This window comes from Eulemur rufifrons, chromosome 17, assembly GCF_041146395.1.
Source record: "Eulemur rufifrons isolate Redbay chromosome 17, OSU_ERuf_1, whole genome shotgun sequence".
In the NCBI taxonomy this organism is placed as follows: Eukaryota; Metazoa; Chordata; class Mammalia; order Primates; family Lemuridae; genus Eulemur; species Eulemur rufifrons.
In genome coordinates this window covers 70,639,792-70,659,993 of record NC_090999.1, presented here as the reverse complement: position 1 = coordinate 70,659,993, position 20,202 = coordinate 70,639,792, and the positions used below count along the sequence as shown (strand labels likewise).

At 33.4% G+C, this 20,202-nt stretch overlaps 1 protein-coding gene across 1 annotated transcript in view; it reads left to right on the top strand.

The window, feature by feature from the left end:
• The window catches only part of SLCO6A1 (solute carrier organic anion transporter family member 6A1), a 79,815-nt gene that overhangs the window by 34,190 nt on the left and 25,423 nt on the right, over positions 1-20,202 (top strand). The window contains exons 7-8 of the mRNA XM_069492235.1: positions 3,916-4,060; positions 17,155-17,350. Of these exons, the coding sequence (XP_069348336.1) occupies positions 3,916-4,060; positions 17,155-17,350 (341 nt within the window). The remainder of the gene's footprint in view (positions 1-3,915; positions 4,061-17,154; positions 17,351-20,202) is intronic.

Sequence of the window (20,202 nt, the reverse complement as noted above, 5' to 3'; positions counted from 1 at the left end):
TTGGGAGAGCATAAACAGAAGGAAGAGTGGGAGACTCAAACAACACAGCTCTGATGAATTGACATAGCCAAAATGAAAGAGCCAAGGCCATTGAGAAAGAAAAGTAAATGTGTGGAAAATAGTAGCTAAAATAGAAGTAGATGAATATGCAATAAGCTGACAGAAAGAAGTTGAATATCTACACCCTTGAACCAATCAAGAGAAAGCAATGGAACCTCCACTATTGAGTGAACAAGATAAGCTACCATCTTATTCTGAATGATGTTCCATTTCTTTATGACTGCTAAATTGTTTAGCTAATAAGAAAGTATTTGGGCTTTCTTACTTTCCTGTGTAACATTATGATAAATTGCATCAACTGAATTAACTGAGTCCGTTTTAATCTGAAAGAGACTAAACACAAAAATTATCTAGTGCAGTAGTTCTCAGTGTGGTTCCCAGACCAATAGCACCAGTGTGACTTGAGAATTTGTTATAAATGCAAATTCTAGGCCCTACTTCAGACCTATTGAATCAGAAACTGGGGAAGTAGGACCTACAGTCTATGTTTCACATCCTGCAGATGATTCAAGGTACACTAAAGTTTGCAAACAAAAAGTCTAGAAATCTAGTACAATTTTCTCATCTTAGAAATTATTAAACTAATGTATATTCTTTATTGGGAATCTACTATGTGCCAGAAATTGTATTTAACTATTACATATATTCAATTCTCATAACCACCAAGAAATATTAGATGTTATTGCTTCTAGTTTACAGATGATGAACCAGTAATTTAAGGAGAATGAGTAACTTTTTTCAAAGACACATATGTTATATACACACACACATGCATATAGACAGGTGGCTGAATTGAAGTTAAAAGTATAAGAATATTTGTTATATCTAACTCTAAATCTATTGATCTGTCTACTATAATATAACACATTCTAAAAATGAGATAAGGATAAATTGTGACTTATTTACTATTGCTCCAAAAATAAGTTTCAACACCAAGATTAAAACTGGATTTTTCTGTCTCTTCTGCCTGTTGCAGGTAGTAAAGACTGATATTTTCTTATAAAATCATGGATATGACTATAACTTTCATTAGGGTAAGGATTGTGCTTGATATTTAATTCTCAATAATTGCTTTTTAAGCAAATGAGTAAATTAATATTTATAAACTAGGACCCACAAAAGAGCCATAATCTACTAATTGAACAATTAGTGAACTTATAACATAAAATAAATATAAAATAAACAAAGATTAAACAAAAAATAAAATAACTAAACTATTAGAATAAATAAGAATATTCCAGAAGTATTATCCAAATTTAAAATCAATAATAAAATAAAAAGTTATCACAAAACTATAAATACTTCAGGAATTCATTTAACAGAGATGCTCAAAAATGTCATGAAAAAATTTAAAACTCTATGCAACAGTATTAAAGAAGACTGGGATAAATCGAAAGATATATCATGTTAATGGATGAAACTACAATCTTCACCTATGTGATTTTTTTCTCAAGTAATCCATGAATTCAATGCAAGTATAATCAACGCTATGGCAAGAATTTTAATTTTTTAAGTAACAAATTGATTCTAAAATTTGTATGTCAGAATAAGGGCATGAATAGCTAAAATGAAGAGCATTGGGGTTGGTACACATTAAAACATGTTACAAAAGCCATGGTATTAAAAACATTGCAGCATTTCCTCATTACAAGTAAATAAATAGACCAGAGTAACAGAATAGAGAACTTGGCAACCGATGATATATAAGAACTTGCTACATGATAAAAGAGGCACTTCAAGGATAATTGTTTAGTAGTTGTGATGGCAAATTGGGTTATTATTTGTGAAAAATGAAGTTGGCTTTTTAATTCATGTTATGTACACAGGTGATTTTCAGGTTAATAAAATGTGATTAAATAAAACAACATAGTTAATGTTAAAAAATGAAAGAAACATCTTTGTGACGTAGAGGTGGGAAAATGTTAAACAAGATTGCAATTGTATAAAATATGAAGTAAAACTTTATGAATTAGATTATATCAAGTCAAGGATTTCTGTTCTATGAAGGAAACTATAGACAGTATTATTAGATGGGTGGCAGATATCTAAATCCAAGCAATTAATAAATAACAAAAATTCTTGGAAAATCTATACCAAAATTTCAGGAACCCTAATAAAAATATGAATAGGTAGTTTATGTATACACAGAAGAATCCCAAATAGTTAAGAATTATTTGAGAAAATGCTCAGTTACATTTGAAATTAGAGAAATATGAAATAAAGCATTGTGGCACTACTTTATATTTGTAAGCATGGCAAAATTTTGGAAGCCAGCTAATAATATCAAGTGTTGGTGATTATGTGGGGTGTACTAGTTATCTATTGCTGCATGATAAACCATCTCATAACTTAGTGGCTTAAAACAACAGAAAATATATCTTGCTCATGAAAATGCAATTTGAGCAAGACTTGCTCCTTTCATCTATACTTGGGGTCAACTAGAGTAATTAAAGTCTGGAGGATGGAATCATCTGAAGGCTCGTTTACTCAAATATTAGCTTTTGAGTGGCTGTTTCCTAGAACACCCACACATGACCTCTCTCCATCTGGCCTGGTCTTTTTCACAGCATGGTGACTAAGTTCCAAGGTAAGAGGTCGGAGGCAGTAAGAGATCCCAGCAGAAGCCGTATCATCATATGATGACCTAACCTCAGGCAGTATGCAGCATTACTTGCTTTGTTGAAGCAGTCCTAAGGTCTTCCTAAGTTTAATGACTTTTGATGGGGGAATGGCATAGTTCTGGCAGGGCATGCTGAACCAGAAATAGTGCTCTGATGAATTTTAGAAAGTACAAGCCGCTACATGAAGGAAATGGAAGTGATTACATGTAAACTAATACATTCTGGAGAACAACCTGGAGGAATAGAAGAATAAAGTTTGCTAAATCTCAATGCCCTAGCAATCCCTTTCTAGTACTTCCAGAGACATGCTTAACATAGGACCTAAAGGGTACATGCACAGAAATGTTTCATGTAGCCTTGTTTGTGATAGTAGGGAGTTAAAAGTAAGCTAAGTATTTAAGCCTATGGAAATGAATAAATATGGTGGAATCACACTATGTAAAATTAGATAACATGCAGAAGTTGAATTAGATGACTATGAAGAATAGGATTACATCTAGCAAGGGGGTTTAGGGCAGGAAAAAGAAAGTTTAAAGTAATTAAAAATATGTTAACATAAAACAGTACTAAATATTTTCAAAAACAAATATATAACCAAGCAAGTATAGAAATTAGTTTGAAATTTACTATTTTAATCTAACTTACTGTCTTGTTAATTATTCTGTATAGTATAATAGTATAATGGATAATGGGGAACTATCACATCTTAATAAGACTTCTGAATAAGCTCAACAGATTTAATGCAGAATTTAAATAACTTGATTCGTTGTGTAGGTGGAATTCCAGGAGCAAAATATAATAGAATCTTGACTATAACACTAGTGATTTTTCTTGAGTGTTGCTTAAATTTTCTTGTTTCGTGTTTTAGTTAAATGAAAAAGACTTGCTAAAAAAATAAGCAGGTAAACAAAAGTAGAGAGATAGTCTAGAGACTTGGTTAATGATTTATCTATTCCTCCCTAATCATTCCAACAAACTTCCAGGCCCACAAATAAAAGTCAAATGTGGCATGGTGATCAAATTAAAATATAAATGGTCAAGCACTACCTGTCTTTTATGGAATGTGTATACTGGTGAATTGTAGATTTCTGTTTTGATATCTATCTATATATTTTCAGTTTAGATTGGGAAAGGCAATGTTTTATAGGGTGAACATTAACATTTGAATGGGCATATCTATTCCTCTTCACCTAACAAAATAAAAGAATTGATATGTAATTTATTTCTATTTCAGATTCTGATGAAGAATCCAGTCTTTATGTGCCTAGCTCTGTCTAAAGCTACAGAAAGTTTAGTTATGATTGGAGTTTCTGAAATTTTGCCCAGATACATAGAAAATCAGTTTATATTGACACCCAGTTTCGCAACTATGATTGCAGGTAGACTATCTTTCTCATTGTGCCAAGTCAAAAATTCTGGGTAAAGTCTTATATGTACTTATGAAATATTTCATATAAACACAAAATACAAGGAATAATATACTTGAATATAATTTGTACAATTTGCTCAAATTTTAAAAATATGAGCCTTTTGGCATCATTGCATCATTATTATTTTTTTTTTTTTTTTTTTTTTTTTTTGAGACAGAGTCTCGCTTTGTTGCCCGGGCTAGAGTGAGTGCTGTGGCGTCAGTCTAGCTCACAGCAATCTCAAACTCCTGGGCTTAAGCGATCCTCCTGCCTCAGCCTCCCGAGTAGCTGGGACTACAGGCATGCGCCACCATGCCCGGCTAATTTTTTCTATATATATTTTAGTTGTCCATATAATTTCTTTCTGTTTTTAGTAGAGACGGGGTCTCACTCTTGCTCAGGCTGGTCTCGAACTCCTGACCTCGAGCGATCCACCCGTCTCGGCCTCCCAGCGCGCTAGGATTACAGGCGTGAGCCACCGCACCCGGCCTGCATCATTATTTTTAACACACAAGCCTTGTAAGAACTTCCGTATCACTCCCTATCCCTTTTCTCTTTGCTGCTTTTCACAGGTAACCATTCTTCTGAAGTTAGAGTGCATCCTTCCCATACCTGTTTGGACATCTTTACTGCTTATGTGCTTGCCTATATACAATCTATTTCTAAAATTTATGTATCATTTTGTATGGACTCTTATGCTACTTCTTTTGTCATCAGAAATTATGTTCTTCAGATTTGTGTTGATCTATATCTATTTAAAGCATTTTAATTACTATGAGATTCTATTTTATGAATATACTATCATTTGTTATCTTATTAATGGATATGAAGTTGCTCCAACCTTTTCATCTTTCCAAACAATGCAGTAGTGAATAGACTTGTTGATATCTTCTTGTGTACATTTGTAAAAATTTATCTAGGTTTAGATATTGAAGGGGAATTGCTATTGTGCACTTCTTCAATTTTCCTAGATATTGAGAATTGACTCCAAAAAAGATTGTAAATGGAATTAAATGTTTTAAATCTCTAGCACCAATGGGAAAGTGGTAAATACAATCACTTATTTTAGGCTGTAAAAGGTCAAGGATGCATCCTGTAACTTTTAGGGTAACCAATACAAGAATAGTAAAAAAGTATTTTAATATGAAAGAGTTGATTAATCGAAAGAAAGAAAGTAGAAACATAAAACTTGGGCACCAAATAGAAAACAAATGTTAAGATGTGCAGAAAACTTGACTATAAGCCTATTATTGAGTAGATTTTTAGATAGAGGGCACATGATTATCAGACTGCCAATTGTCCAAAAAGCCAAAACATGACACAGATCGGTTTCCAGGGCCATAATGACAAATTTTTTCCAGAGCACAACATGTTTTTGGCCACTCTGTTTAATCTAACAAATAGATATTGGGAACTAAGTCCATCCAATTTGTTTCTTACTGCATTTAATTAAGGTCAATGTCAACAGAATTCAAATAACAGGAAGACACCACTTGCAGTATTGACTCCAACCATACCTTTAAGGTCCTGGACCCAGTCAGCTGATTCTTTAGCCATTAGGGTCTGTCTTTAAAAGTCAGGTAGCTTTTTTCTTAAGTTTCTGTATTGAGCTTCCGCTTAGACTGAGAAGGAAATCCAAGTATAGCAGAATGTATTAGCAATTCCAGATTTCACCTTGGCCTTCAAGGATGGAATCTGGGGCAATTCTGTCACCCATAGCAATGCTGATCAGTGAGTGAGGCTGACCAGAGTGCTTTCGAGAGATGAGGTGGTGTCACTGATTATTTCAACTAAAGTCAGGGACAAAAATTTTGTACCACTTTTTCTAGTTGGCTTACGCTGGTTGTAGAGATAACTACCCTGAGACTGCATATTACTAATCCTTCCACGAGGCTTCCCTAATAGCCAAGAGTAACTTCATTTTAGAGAAATTTCCAGTCTTCTGAGGGCTATATTATCTACTGGTGGTGTTTTTGTAAACACTTGACGATTAATTATGACTACCCCTATCTTCTTCAATTTCCATTTGACAAGTAATGCTTACCAAATAGCTGTAAGTCTGATTTAGTCCATCTCAAACAGTTCACAGAGTTACAGTGTCTCTGTAAGTCAGGGCTTTGGCTTTGACAAGTAGCCAGTAGTAAGCTAATAGTTGCTTTTCAAATGGTAGCTGTTTTCGGAAGTCAATGAGTCCTATATTCCAAATGGTGCTTCTGAGAGGAGGCTGCCTCCTTTTTCCAGAAGCTCTAGTCCACAAAATTATCAGTAATGGAGATTTGTAGCTCGAAGGGGTCATTAAATTTGTAGCTCCTCAAAGTAGATGGTATGCCACAGCTTGGCGATTAGCTTTAATGTAGGTTTATGGGTTACAATCACTGTGGGTCAGCTGATAGAAAAGCCTAAGTAGAATACCAAAGTAAGGCACCTAATGTCTCTAATATCCAGAGTCCAAAGTGATACTAGACTGTCTTTTGGTTGTAGAAAAGGGAGACAATTTTTCCTTGACTTCCAGAGTGATTGAGCATTGTGAATCTGTCTACATAGTCCCCTGCAAAATTGATGAGCAGTCTTCTGGATTTTATTGGACTTTATCAGTTACCCTTGCTGGTGAAGTTGTGATAATACCAAAGTCAAAGCCATTGAGTCTGAGGCTTCTGACCCTCTAGTTAACTGACTATTATCTATCAGTGAAAGGTTTGCATCTCAGAGGGTACTCACACCAAATCCTTACCCACCTCCTTGTGACAAATGACAGGGAAGTTTAGTTACTCCCAAGAGAATACTGCAAATATATATTTATGGCCTTGCAGCGTAAATGAGAATTTTGTCTTTGTCTTTGTCTTTGGGTGACAATAGAATACAAAAGAAGGTTTTGGAAATGTCCAAGACAGTTACATGAAGTGCCATCAGTCTATGTAGTAGGTTTGTTTACCTTGCAACGTCTGGATCAGCCAGGACTATAGGAGCAACAGCTGAATTCAGTGATGTTTAATCCACTGTAAACCTCTAGCTCCTGATAACCTTTTCCACTGGCCCTAGGGTCTATTCAGTTGAGATTTTTCATCTCTTACTACCCCTTCTGCCTTTAAGTCTATACTCAAAGGTGGGACTTTCTTTTCTTCCCCTGGGATTCTATGTTGTTTCTGTTAGACACTATGAGAGGAGACAGGGAGACATTTTTGGGTAGCAACTTATGTGTTCCACTATCACATTAGGAGTTTAGCAGCATTCACAGTAGAAGCTTTTAAAATATAAATACCAATTATATATTTAAAAATTGAAGCCACAGCTTCAGTGATGTGACATTAAATACACATTAGTGTATTGAAATTAAATACACATCACTGTATTGAAGCCACAAATGAAAATATATTAAAATTGTCCAAATTATTAATACCACCCATAAGGTCACTATATATTCTTTTCTGGGGAAGTGAGAGTCCAAATTCTATTCAATGACTCATCTGTGGTTTTACACAGGAATTTGTCTTCCTAAGAGGGTCACAGAACAGCTACCTTATAGCATTCAGGACACGCTGGAAAAAAACTCTGAGGCCTTTTATTGTTGTCTTAGAATGGACCTACAGTTGGCATGGTAGACTGCAAGAGGATTACTATTTCATTTAAATAAGCAATTATGCATTCCATTCCCTCATCTCCCAAGCAAATCAGCTAAAGTTCTGATGATTCACCTGGTCTCGGCAATAGTGGTTATAAAGTTTCCTCCTTTTACACTCAGCATAGTTGCACATCTCTGTAACTGTTGTCTGAAAGCAAGAGGAATCTTCTGTCTAGCCAGAATGAATCTTAGTAATTGTTACAGTGGAGAAGACCTGAGGCTGATGGCCAGATTGGCAAGAAAGTGCCTTTACCTAAAGGAGAGTTAATAAGAGCTATGGCACCTTCTTTGGAGCTGTCTTGAATCTACTTCAGCTTGTAGCTACAAAAAGCTGTATGTCTGTCAGTATCCATCTTTGTTGACAAAAGTGCTAAGATCTGTGATGGGTTTGAATTTCACCCTATTTGCAAGCTATTAATAACAAAGACACAAAACTCTTTGGCCAGAGATGAAGGAAAGTTTATGACTTACAGCAATAGCAGTAGCTAGCATGTGTGTGTGAATGTGTGTGAGTGTGTTTCTGCCACTTCTGTGAGCCCCAGTTTCCATAGGAGGATGCTGAAGAAGGCTGGGCGACATCTGCACATACTGTAAACTGCATTACAGGAAAGGAAACTTGACCTTAGGGAACCTAAATCTTTTATAATGGGTAGTAATTATGCCTATCTTTTGCTCCAGAGGGAGACGTTGTTATACTTGATATCAAGCATGTCTTCTCTTTGTTCCAGAAGGGACATTATCTCCATCTTTCAAAATTGTAAACAAACTTACAAATGATGATGAACAGTCTTCTGGATTTTTTTTTTGGGGGGGGGGCTTTATTAGTTACCCTTGCTAATGAAGATATAATGCCCAAATCAGAGCCATTGAGTACAGTATTAAGGAGCATGCTATCTCTATTATCCAAGGTTGTTCACTATATAAATATCCTTGAAAAGGTAGTTCAGAAAAAGGAGCAGTCAGTGCTTCTGCTTGCAGGATATACAGAAACATGAGACCCATGGAAATTTTTTACCCAATAAATATATTAGTAGTCGTGTTACATATAAATAGACTGAAAAGTGCCAAGTTGAGAAAAAAGTCCAGCATATGTTATTAACAAGAGGCAGTCTTTAAATATGGGGACATGAAAAGTTGAAAGTAAAAAGATAGAAAAAAGAAGGAAACACTAACCAAAAGAAAATCTGGCATAACTTAAAATATTGTATCCTTCAATGCAAGGGGTAATTACTTATTATAAAGAGAGATCATTTATAATGTCAGAGGAGCCAATCAGTGAGGTAGATCATACCATTATATATGAGTATGCCCTCAATAACATAGCTTAAAATCTATAAAACAAAAAATTGACTTAACTAAATAGTAAATTTGTAACCATAGTGCAAGACATTAGCATACCTCTCTCAATAGCTGTATGACAAGAAAACAAAATAAGGTCATAGAAAATCTGACAGAAAAATTCAAAAATTCAACCCAATTGGTATATTTGGAACATCATACCAAATAAGTTCTAAAAGCACTTTCTCCTTAAGTGTGATAAAATATTGGCCATATTCTGAGTCACACAGCAAACCTTAATTCATTTTAAAAGTTTGAAAATGTCCAGAATGCAGTCTCTGACCATAGTGAAATTAGGCTACAAATCACTAACAAAAGGTAATTGTTAGAAAGCTTACCAGGTTGGAAATTAAATGATACAATTTTATTTTTAAAAATCACAATGTAAATTATGTGAAGATATAACATCTCAAAACATGGGACACAGCTAAATTAATCCTTAGAGGAAAATACACTTGCAAAGAAACGGTTGAGATTTAATGATCTATAGTTAAATATTGAAAAACTAGAAAAAGAAGAGCAAATCAATCTAAGACAAGTAAAATGATGGAAATAATGGAAGAAAATGTTAAGGATAAGAGTAGAAATAAAAGAACTAGAAAGCTACCATACAGTAGAGAAAATCAACAAAACCAAAAGTTATTTCTCTGAAAGGATGAATAAAATTGATAAAGATTTAGGATTGGCCGGGTGCGGTGTAATCCTGCCTGTAATCCTGGCACTCTGGGAGGTGAGGCGGGAATATTGCTTAAGCTCAGGAGTTCAAGACCAGCCTGAGCAAGAGTGAGACCCCATCTCTACTAAAAGCAAAAAAAATTAGCTGGGCCTGGTGGCATGCACCTGTAATCCCAACTACTCAGAAGGCTGAGGGGATACTGGGAGGATTGCTTGAGCCCTGGAGTTTAAGGTTGCTGTGAGCTAGGCTGATGCCATGGCACTCTAGCCCAGGCAACAGAGCAAGACTCTGTCTCAAAAAAAAAAAAAGACTTAGCAAAATTGATTAAGAACCACGTGCACACGCGCGCACACACACACACACACACAAATTACCTATATCAAGGATTTTAAATAATACATTACTACAGACCCTACAGACATTAAAAAGACAGTATAAGATTTTGAAAAATGTCACCTGCATAAATATGATAATATCAATGAAATTAAAAAGAGCACAACTTATGAAAATAGAAAATATAAATAGTATGATATCTTTTAAAGAAATTACATCCATCATTACACAGCTTCTTACAAAGTAAACCGAAATCTAAATGGCTTCACCAGCAATTTATTGTAACATTTAAGGAAGAAATAACATGAATCTTAAAGTGTCCTTCATATAAGAAAAAGAGGAAACACTTTCTCCTTGTTTTATGACAGCACAAGTTTGATAGAAAATCCTGCCAAGGACATTACAAACAAAGGGAAATTACATATTGAGCTTTTTTAGAAAAACATAATTTGAAAAAATCCAAAACCAAGTATTAGCAAATTGAATCCAGCAATATAAAAAAAAGATAATATATCATAAACAGGTATGATTAAGTCCAGAAATACAATGCTGATTTAGCATTGAAAGTCAATTTATAGACAGATTTCATCTCATAAACAGGAAAAAGGGGAAAAACATGATAATCTCAATGAGAAAAAAATTAGGAAAGATATTCAAATCTATTAATAATTTAAAAAAATAAAAACACTTAACAAATAGATATAGAAAAACACTTGAATTTGATGACAAGTAAAAGAAGATAAAACCAAAACAAACAACATACTTAAAGGTGAAATATTTAAAGTTTTATGCTATGAAATTCAGTGAATGACTGTGATGTTCACTGTTACCTCTTCTATTTAACATTGCACTGGAAGTGAAATACCGAACAGTAAAATAAGGCAAGAAAAAGAAATGAAAATTGTTAGGATTGAAAAACAAGAAAGAAAACTCTCACTAAAAACTGATTACATGGTTAGCTTTTAAAAGGCCTAAAAGATTTTGTAATACATAAAAAGTATAATTAAACAATGAATCTAATAATGTAGCTAGAAAAAGTCAATATACAATTGTCAGTTGTATTCACTTATATCTCCAACAAAAATGGAAGACAGAATTTTGAAAATACCATTATAATAATATAGAAATACAAATAATTAAGAATACATCTAACAGAAGGCATACAAGATCTCTCACTGAGAAGTTAAAAAATTAATGAAAGAAATCTTAAGAGACCTTGATTCATGGTGAAATATACTGCAATTATTGATTAAAAGATTTAATATTTGAAGATGTCAGCTCTTCTCAAATTGATCTGTAGATTCAGTGCAACCTGAATATTTCTTAGCAGTATTATTTGTTGTTTGATTGAAGTTGAAAGAAGTCAATACTATTTATATGGAAATGCAAGTCCCCAAATTGTTGTGCCAGTTTTGGAGAAGACCAGAGTTGTAGGACTTATACTACTGGATATCAATACTTGTTCCAGTTACTATTGCTATAAAATATTGTGTAAAACTTAGTGTTTTTTTTAAGTTACTGCTATTTATTTAATTTCAAATCTAAAATTTGGGTAGAGCTCAGTAGAGCCAGCTTCTTTCTGTTCCATGTGACATAAGCAGGAGAGGTTTAACTGGGGTTTGAAGCATTTAGTTTCAAGGTGGCCCACTCTCATTGCTGAAAAATTGTGCTGGATGTTGTCTGGAAACAAGCAGGAATAAGAGCTTGAATTGTCTCCACACAGATCTCTCCATAGCCTGCTTTAGGTTTCTCATGGCATGGTGGCTTGGTTCCAAGATCTGGTAGCCTAAGAGAGCAAAAGTACGTTGCATTTTTTATGACCTAACCTTGGATATCACATAGTTTCACTGCCTACCTAGATTAAAGGGGGAAAGATATAGACCTAACCACTTAATGGAATGAGTGCTAAGGTCACATTTCTGTGAGAAGAGATAATATTTTAGCTATCTTTGGAAAATACAATTTGCCAAAAGATCTGTTATAAAGCTATAGTAATTAAGACAGTGTAATTGGTGCAAGGGTAAACGAATAGATCAGTGGCATGGAATAGAGGGTCCCACAGTTAAGGGTAAAGTGCTGTATGGTGATATTGGGTCAAGTAAACATTTTTATAAAAAGGTAAATTTTGACTTCTACCTCACTACATATATGAGTACTAATTCTAGATGGATTATAGATGTAAATGTAAATGGTAAAATAAAACTTATTAGAATAAGGCATAGGAAAATATCTTCATGGCCTTGGAGAAAACAGATTTTTTAAACAAGACACAAATCACACAGCCATAAAGGGGTAAAATATGAAAAGTGGTATTAAATTACAACTGAGAACTTCTGTTCATCAAATATCAGCATTAGAGTGTGAAAATGCAAGCAATACAATCTTTTCAATAGATTTATTCTAAAAAGGATTTGTATCTAGAATATGTAAAAATATCTGACAATAATAAAAAGGCAAAAAATTCAATAAAAAATGGACAAAAGCCTTGAAAAGGCATTCTACAAAAAATAATATAAATTGGCCAATAGTCATATGAAAATGTGCTTGCCTTCATTAGTTTTTAGTGAAATGCATATTACAACCACAGTGCAATTCTACTATCCATTCATCAGCATGGCTAAAATGAAAAAGAAAGAAACATGTTGGCTTGGATGTGGAGCAGCAATTGGCATTTCCAAGATTAAGTAGCCTAAGAGAGCAAAAATACATTGCATTTTTATGACCTAACTTTGGATATCACATAGTTTGACTGCCAAAGTGAAACGGTGACAGTGTAACTTGGTTTAATTACTTTGGAAATCTGTTGGGCAGTTCCACAAAAATCTGAACATGTATAATATCCCTGACCCAGAAATTCTACTCCTAGTTATATATCCAACATAAATTCCACGCCTAAGAATAAACTAAACAGAGATGTAAATGTTTACAAAAAGACATGTACATGAATTTTTATAGTAGCAGCACAAAGCACAACATCACAGTGAATAAGCTGGGGTATATGCATTAATGGAATACTATTCAGCAATAAGTAGGCACAGTCTATGTTTCGTTATATAAAAAGACAGGGGTGAATTTTTCAAACATCTTGAAGGAAAGAAGCCACCTGTATGCATATTTAATGATCCACCCTCTTTTTTAAAAAAATAAAATCCTGAGCTCATGAAAGAGCCTCTTGGTTTCTGGTAATGTTCCATTTTTGACCTGAGTGGTGGTTGTATAGGTATATTCACTTTGAAAATTCATCAGTGTATATAATTATCATTTGTATACCTTTAGGCAAACCAAACTATACTATATTTACATTAAAAGCTGATTGGAAGTTCTGTGCATTGTTGAATTTTCAACTCCTGTCTCTTTGTAGGATGTTCTTTCAAGGACCTAGGTATTAATATTAAATTGTTGAATCCCCAATGTCCATTCTTTTTGCATCTTTTCTCTTGAGACAGTTTTCTCATTGGGAATTCCTACAGTCTTCTGCCTGGAGCAATAACTGTAACAGCCAATATTTTCTTAGCTTAGTTGGGTAAGAATCCTAGAGTTCTCGATTTTTTGCTCACAAATGTGCATTGTTTTCCCAAACCTACAGTCTGGTTCAAACTCTGAATAAACCTAGTGTCTTCTGCTGGGGTACAGAGGGGCAATCATATAGCATGTGGGTGGACATAAGAATTGGGGATCAAACATTTTATATAGACTGTCATCCAATCTTCTTGTTTTTAACTCTACCACATCTTTGCTTCAGTGATACCTAGTGCTCTCAATGTCTGAGATTCTAGGGTAAAATGTGGTTTGTTTCTTCTTGACTTCCTTACCTGCAGGCTTACAGCTCATCCTTCTGAAGTTATGGACTTAGTTTCAATTCCCAAATTATCTTGGAAAATATTGTCCCCTATTTGTACTTTTTTGCTTTCTAATAAATATATCTGTTTATCAATGTCTACCTTTTAACAAACACAGATATGTTTACTCTGTGCCCTCTACTCTGAGCAGTTAAATATTAATTAATTTAGTTCCCCTAACAACTTTATGATGTAGGTATTATTATTTATAGACTTTCTTTAGTAGCACCCAACACACTTACATATAATTTTAATGGTTATTCAGTTCTAAGAATTTTTAATTCTCATAATCATATTTTTCTTTAAGCCATGGATTGAGAAGAGATTTTTGATTTCTAAATATGTTTTTCTCTTTTTTTTTTTTTTTTTTTTTGAGACAGAGTCTCACTTTGTTGCCCAGGCTAGAGTGAGTGCCGTGGCGTCAGCCTAGCTCACAGCAACCTCAAACTCCTGAGCTCAAGGGATCCTGCTGTCTCAGCCTCTCGAGTAGTTGGGACTACAGGCATGCGCCACCATGCCCGGCTAATTTTTTCTCTATATATATTTAGCTGTCCATATAATTTCTTTCTATTTTTAGTAGAGATGGGGTCTCGCTCTTGCTCAGGCTGGTCTCGAACTCCTGAGCTCAAACGATCCGCCCACCTCGGCCTCCCAGAGTGCTAGGATTACAGGTGTGAGCCACCGCGCCCGGCCTGTTTTTCTCTTTTAAAACAACCAATTATTTGAATCTACTATTAATTTATATATTTTTAATAGTGTTGTAAGATAACTCTCTATTTCTGAGAAAACTGAGATAAAATAGTCTATTTATGGATTTTAAATTATCTCCTGGATCTAGACAGTTTTTACATCATTTATTTTATACAATGTCATTATGTATGTAGACACATGTTCATGATTTACAATTTTGTGGTCTATATTTTTTCTCTGCTTTGTTTTCAAATTTTCCATTGTAAAAAATATCCAATTTAATTAATTATGTTTTTAAAATAGTTATTTTATCCATTTATCGTTGCTGTGAATTCTAAAATATTTAAATAATTTTTAACTTCTTTCTTGTATTTTTTTATTTACTGCCCTTTTATTTTGCCTCTTTTCCCCCCTACTATTCTGCCTTCTCTCAATGGACTCATTTTTTTATTCATACTTTCCCCCCTGATTTCTTTAGGAGATTTTAACTATCCAGTGACAGTTCACTGTCTTCACTCCTCAGGATTTTGTTTGTGTGTGTGTTTGTGTGTGTGTTTGTGTGTGTGTACATGTTTGGTCTAGGTTATTAACTTTATGTTTTAAAAAAACTATCATTGTAATTATCATTCTTTTGCAAGTAATATGTTCTCTAGCAGCTTTTACAATTTTTGCTTTATTCTTGATGTTATGGAGTTTTCCTACCTTGTTTTCTTATCTGTAAAAATGAATTTTTAAAATACTTTTCAGTAGTAGTTGGAGTGTACATTTATTCCCAGGGCTAATATTTCATTAATTATGTAAATTTCTCAATCTCAGCTATAATTTTTCAAATATTATTTTTCTGATATTCCTTTCATTGTATTTTTCACAACTTCTGTAAAACTTTTTGTGGAGCCTCTTAGTCTATTCTTATTATCTTATTTATCAAACAACTTTATTTTTTTTAAACAGTTTTAGGTTTACAGAAATATTCTGAAGATAGTACAGAGAGTTCCCATATACTGTACACCCAATTCCCCCTTTTATTAACATCTTACATTAGTATGGTAGACTTGTTACAGTTAATGAACCACTATTAACACATTATTACTACTTAAATAGTTTATTCAAATTTTCACCTCATTTCGTTTTTATGTTGCAGGATCTCATCCTGTAAAACACATTATATTTAGTTGTCTTTTTTTTTTTTTGGCTCCTCTTGGCTATGACAATTTCTCAGTCTTTCCTTGTTTCAATGAGTACTAGTCATCAAAGTTTTGAGGAATACTGGTCAGGTATCTTGTAGGATGTTCCTCTACTGAAAATTTTCTAATGTTTTGTCATGATTAGACTGGGGTTATAGGTTTTGGAAGGAAGACCACAGAGGTAAAATGCCATTTTCCTATCAAGGGGATATACTATCCATATGACTGACTACTTTTGCATTTTCCTTGATCAAATGAGGGAGTGTTTGCCAGTTTTCTCCACTATACTCATTGTCTTTTAACTACTCATTTTGGTTACTCTTCTTTCATTCCTTTTTCTATCTTTTTTTTTTTTAATTACACACTGTGTGAATAACACAGTGCTTATTTCAAATTCATCAATTTACTTACAGTTGTGTCTAGTCTGAAGATTATCCTGAGATTTGAGTTTTTATTTTAATAATTATATCTTTTAATATCTGAGTTTCTTCTTTGTTCTTGTTTCATCCACTTGTTTTATTCCTTCCTATTTTTATTTTTCTTTTTTATTTTTATGGAACATTTCATTTTTATGTCATTTATCTTTTTGAGTATTCTAAAATTGCTTATTTTCAAATCTGCTTCAGGTACTTCTATGATATAAATTAAACTAGTACTAATGAATCTTATTTGTTTTTGTCATATTTTTCTTTCTATACTCATATTTAAATATACCATTGCTATATATATAGGGCAGAGAGGATTGCATCAATGTATGAATCTACTGTGCTATCTTCATCTGGTTATTTTCTGATACATTTCTTCTTCTTTCCCTCCTCCTCCTCCTATTTATTTGCTTTGCCTATTTCTAATTACTTATGGTTGACTAGAAAACTATCTTATAATGGCTAGTCTGGAGTCCTGCTTTGTTGTGAGATTGTTAATATTGCACATCCATTCACAGAACCAATGAGTGGCTTGGTTCATTTCTTGTTAACAAATCTCTGTGAACTCTGGTCACTATAATCATGCCTTCTGTGATAAGGTATAAGTCCGATCAGCTTGCTAATAATAGCTCTCTATAAGACAGCTCTTATCTTCTGTTTTGCATGGATTAAGTTCCTGGGTCTTTTTTAGATGTGATTACTACATAAGAGCAAAACTTCACTGTCACTGCCCTAAAGTTAACCAGGCCTATGACTTCAGCCTTACTCACATGTTTGTGTTTCTTTTAAGGTTCAAGTTTATTGAGATATTTGTCATGGCTTTAAGCTTTCTCTCTGTCTCTTAATTTAAATCTATGTTTGCTATATGTTTAGAGCAGAGGGGATTGCATCAATATGAATTATCTGTACTATCAGCTGATTGTTTTCTAACTGTGTTTTTCTCCTTTTCTTTTCTTTTAGGACTTGTTTTACTTCCAGGAAGTGCACTTGGCCAGCTTCTAGGAGGTGTCATTGTTTCCACATTAGAAATGTCTTCTAGAGCCCTTATGATATTTATAATAGTTACGTCTGCTGTATCACTTACATTGTTTGGGTTTATAATTTTTATACACTGTGATCCAGGGAAGTTTGCTGGGATCACTGAAGACTATGATGGGTAAATATAATCTTGTATATTAGACTTCAACATCAAAATTCAACAGCATATTTCTCAATCAATTAATTATTCAGTAACCTTTCTATGTTCATATCATTCTTGGAATTATTGGACGTATAAAAGAAATATAAAGGATAGTTTCAACTTTTATAGTAAGGGAACAAATATTCTCTTTTAATTTTTTAATTTTTTTATTTCAGTATATTATGTGGGTACAAACATTTTGGTTACATGTTATGACTTTGCCACATCCAAACCATGATTTGAGATGTGCCCTTTCCCCCCACCAACACTCACCTCGTCCATTAGTTGTGAGTTTACCCACTCCCAAGCCTGAGGCAGTAGGATCCTTTAAGCCCAGGAGTTTGAGGTTGCTGTGAGCTAGGCTGAGGCCATGGAACTCACTCTAGCCTGGGCAACAGAGCGAGACTCTGTCTCAAAAAAATAAATAAATAAATAAAATAAAGGAGAAATAATTTTAGATTTGTTAATAGAAAAATGTAAGTAATTCTTGACCAATAGACTTTCAGTACATGAAATGTTAAATGAAGTCTTTCAGGCAGAAATAAAATGATACCAGATGAAAATATGAATTTACACAAAGGAAAAAAGAGTAAAGGAGGCCGGGCGCGGTGGCTCACGCCTGTAATCCTAGCACTCTGGGAGGCCGAGGTGGGCGGATCGTTTGAGCTCAGGAGTTCGAGACCAGCCTGAGCAAGAGCAAACCCCACCTCTACTAAAAATAGAAAGAAATTATATGGACAGCTAAAAATATATAGAAAAAAAAAATTAGCCGGGCATGGTGGCGCATGCCTGTAGTCCCAGCTACTCGGGAGGCTGAGACAGGAGGATCGCTTGAGCTCAGGAGTTTGAGGTTGCTGTGAGCTAGGCTGACGCCACGGCACTCACTCTAGCCTGGGCAACAGAGTGAGACTCTGTCTCAAAAAAAAAAAAAAAAAAAAAAAAAAGAGTAAAGGAAATGGCAACTACATGGGTAAATATATAAGCTTTTGATATTATCATTTTTTTCTCTTTAAAATTAAGTATTTATTAATAAAATAGAATAATATGGGTTTACATGAAATGCTATAAAATCACATCAGTAGACTATGTTAAGTTAAAAATGTATATTATGAATTCTGAAGCAACCACTAAAATGGCAAAGAGTCATAGCTAGTAAGCTGACATAGGAGTTCAAATAAAATTATACAAAAATATTTATTTAATCCCAATTTATGCAGAAAAAGGGAAACAAGAAAGAGAAGAACAAATGAAAAACAAAAAGAGAGTATATGTAAACCTAACCATATAGTAATCTTATTAAATGTAAATGGTTTAAATATCTCAATTAAAAGACAGTGAATATTTAGTTCAGTAAAAAAAGCAAGATCTTATTGTATGTGCTGCATAAGAGAAATACATTTCATATACAGACACTAGTAGATTAATTTAAAAAGGCTAGGAAAAGGTGTATCATATTAAAAATAATCAAAAGAAAGCTGGACTATAATATCACACAAAGTAATTTGGAGAGCAAAGAATATTTTAGCAGTAACAAAAAAGGTCATTACATAATGATAAAGTAGCCAATTTATCAAGAATACATAACAATTCTAAACATTTGTGAATCTCATGAGAAAGCTTTAAGATACGTGGAGCAAAAACTTATACATTGCAAGACGAAATGGAGAAATCCACACATATAGTCAGATCATGAATAGAAGTAGACTCAATAATGAATAGAAGAAGTAGACCAAACAATCAGTGGTCAGTAGACCAAAAAATCAGTTTGAACAACACTGTCAACCAACCTAATTGACATTTGTATAAATTTTCAACATAACATCATACATATTCTGTTCAAGTGTACATAAAACAGTTACCAAGATAGACCATATTCTGGGTTGTAAATCAAGTCTCAATAGATTTAAAAGGATTCAAGCCATGCAATGGAATTAAATTTTCTGGCCACAATATAATTAAATTAAGCATCAATTAATTAAGAAAAGATTTCTGGAAAAGGCCCAAATATTTGAAACTGAATAAAACTTCTAAATAATAATTATTTGTGGGTCAAATAATTTTTTCAAAAGGAAAATTGGAAAGTATGTTGAAGTGAATGAAAATGGAAAACATACTATAACAAAATTTGTGGAATGCTGCTAGAGCAGTACTTAGGAGAAAATGTATAGCATTAAACGCCTACATTGGAAAAGAAAAAAGTCTCAAAACAATAACATTTGTTTATATCTTAAAAAAACTGGAAACATTAGAGCAGATGTATCTCAAAATAAGTAGAAGAAAGGAAACAATTAAAATCATAGTAGAAATCAATGAAGTGGAAATGAGAAAACCAATGGAGTAAATAAAAAAAACATTTTGATGATATTTTTAGAAAATTGATAAAATTGCTAAACCTCTAGTTTTTTGCCTCTTAGGTGAGAGATAGAAAGTATCAAGAGTCAGAGATGTGATACAATGACACTATAGATTCTAATTATATAAAAAGGGTAATAGGATAATATTATGGAATTACTTTATGTCAACGAAATTGACAACTTACATGAAATGGATAAATCCTTTGAAAGACACAAACTCAAAAAGAAATAGATAATTTAGATATTTATTAAATAAATTAAATGTTAACTGCAAATTTCTGACAAAGAAACTCCAGATGTAACACTGGTAAAGTCTATCAAACATTTAAAGACTAGCTAGTGGTAATAACACACAAATTATTTCAGAAAATTGAAAAGGAGTGGATACTTCCTAACTCATTCTGTGAGACCTACATTATCCTGATGGCAAAACCAGATAACAATATTGTAAGAAAACTACAGACCTATCTCTCA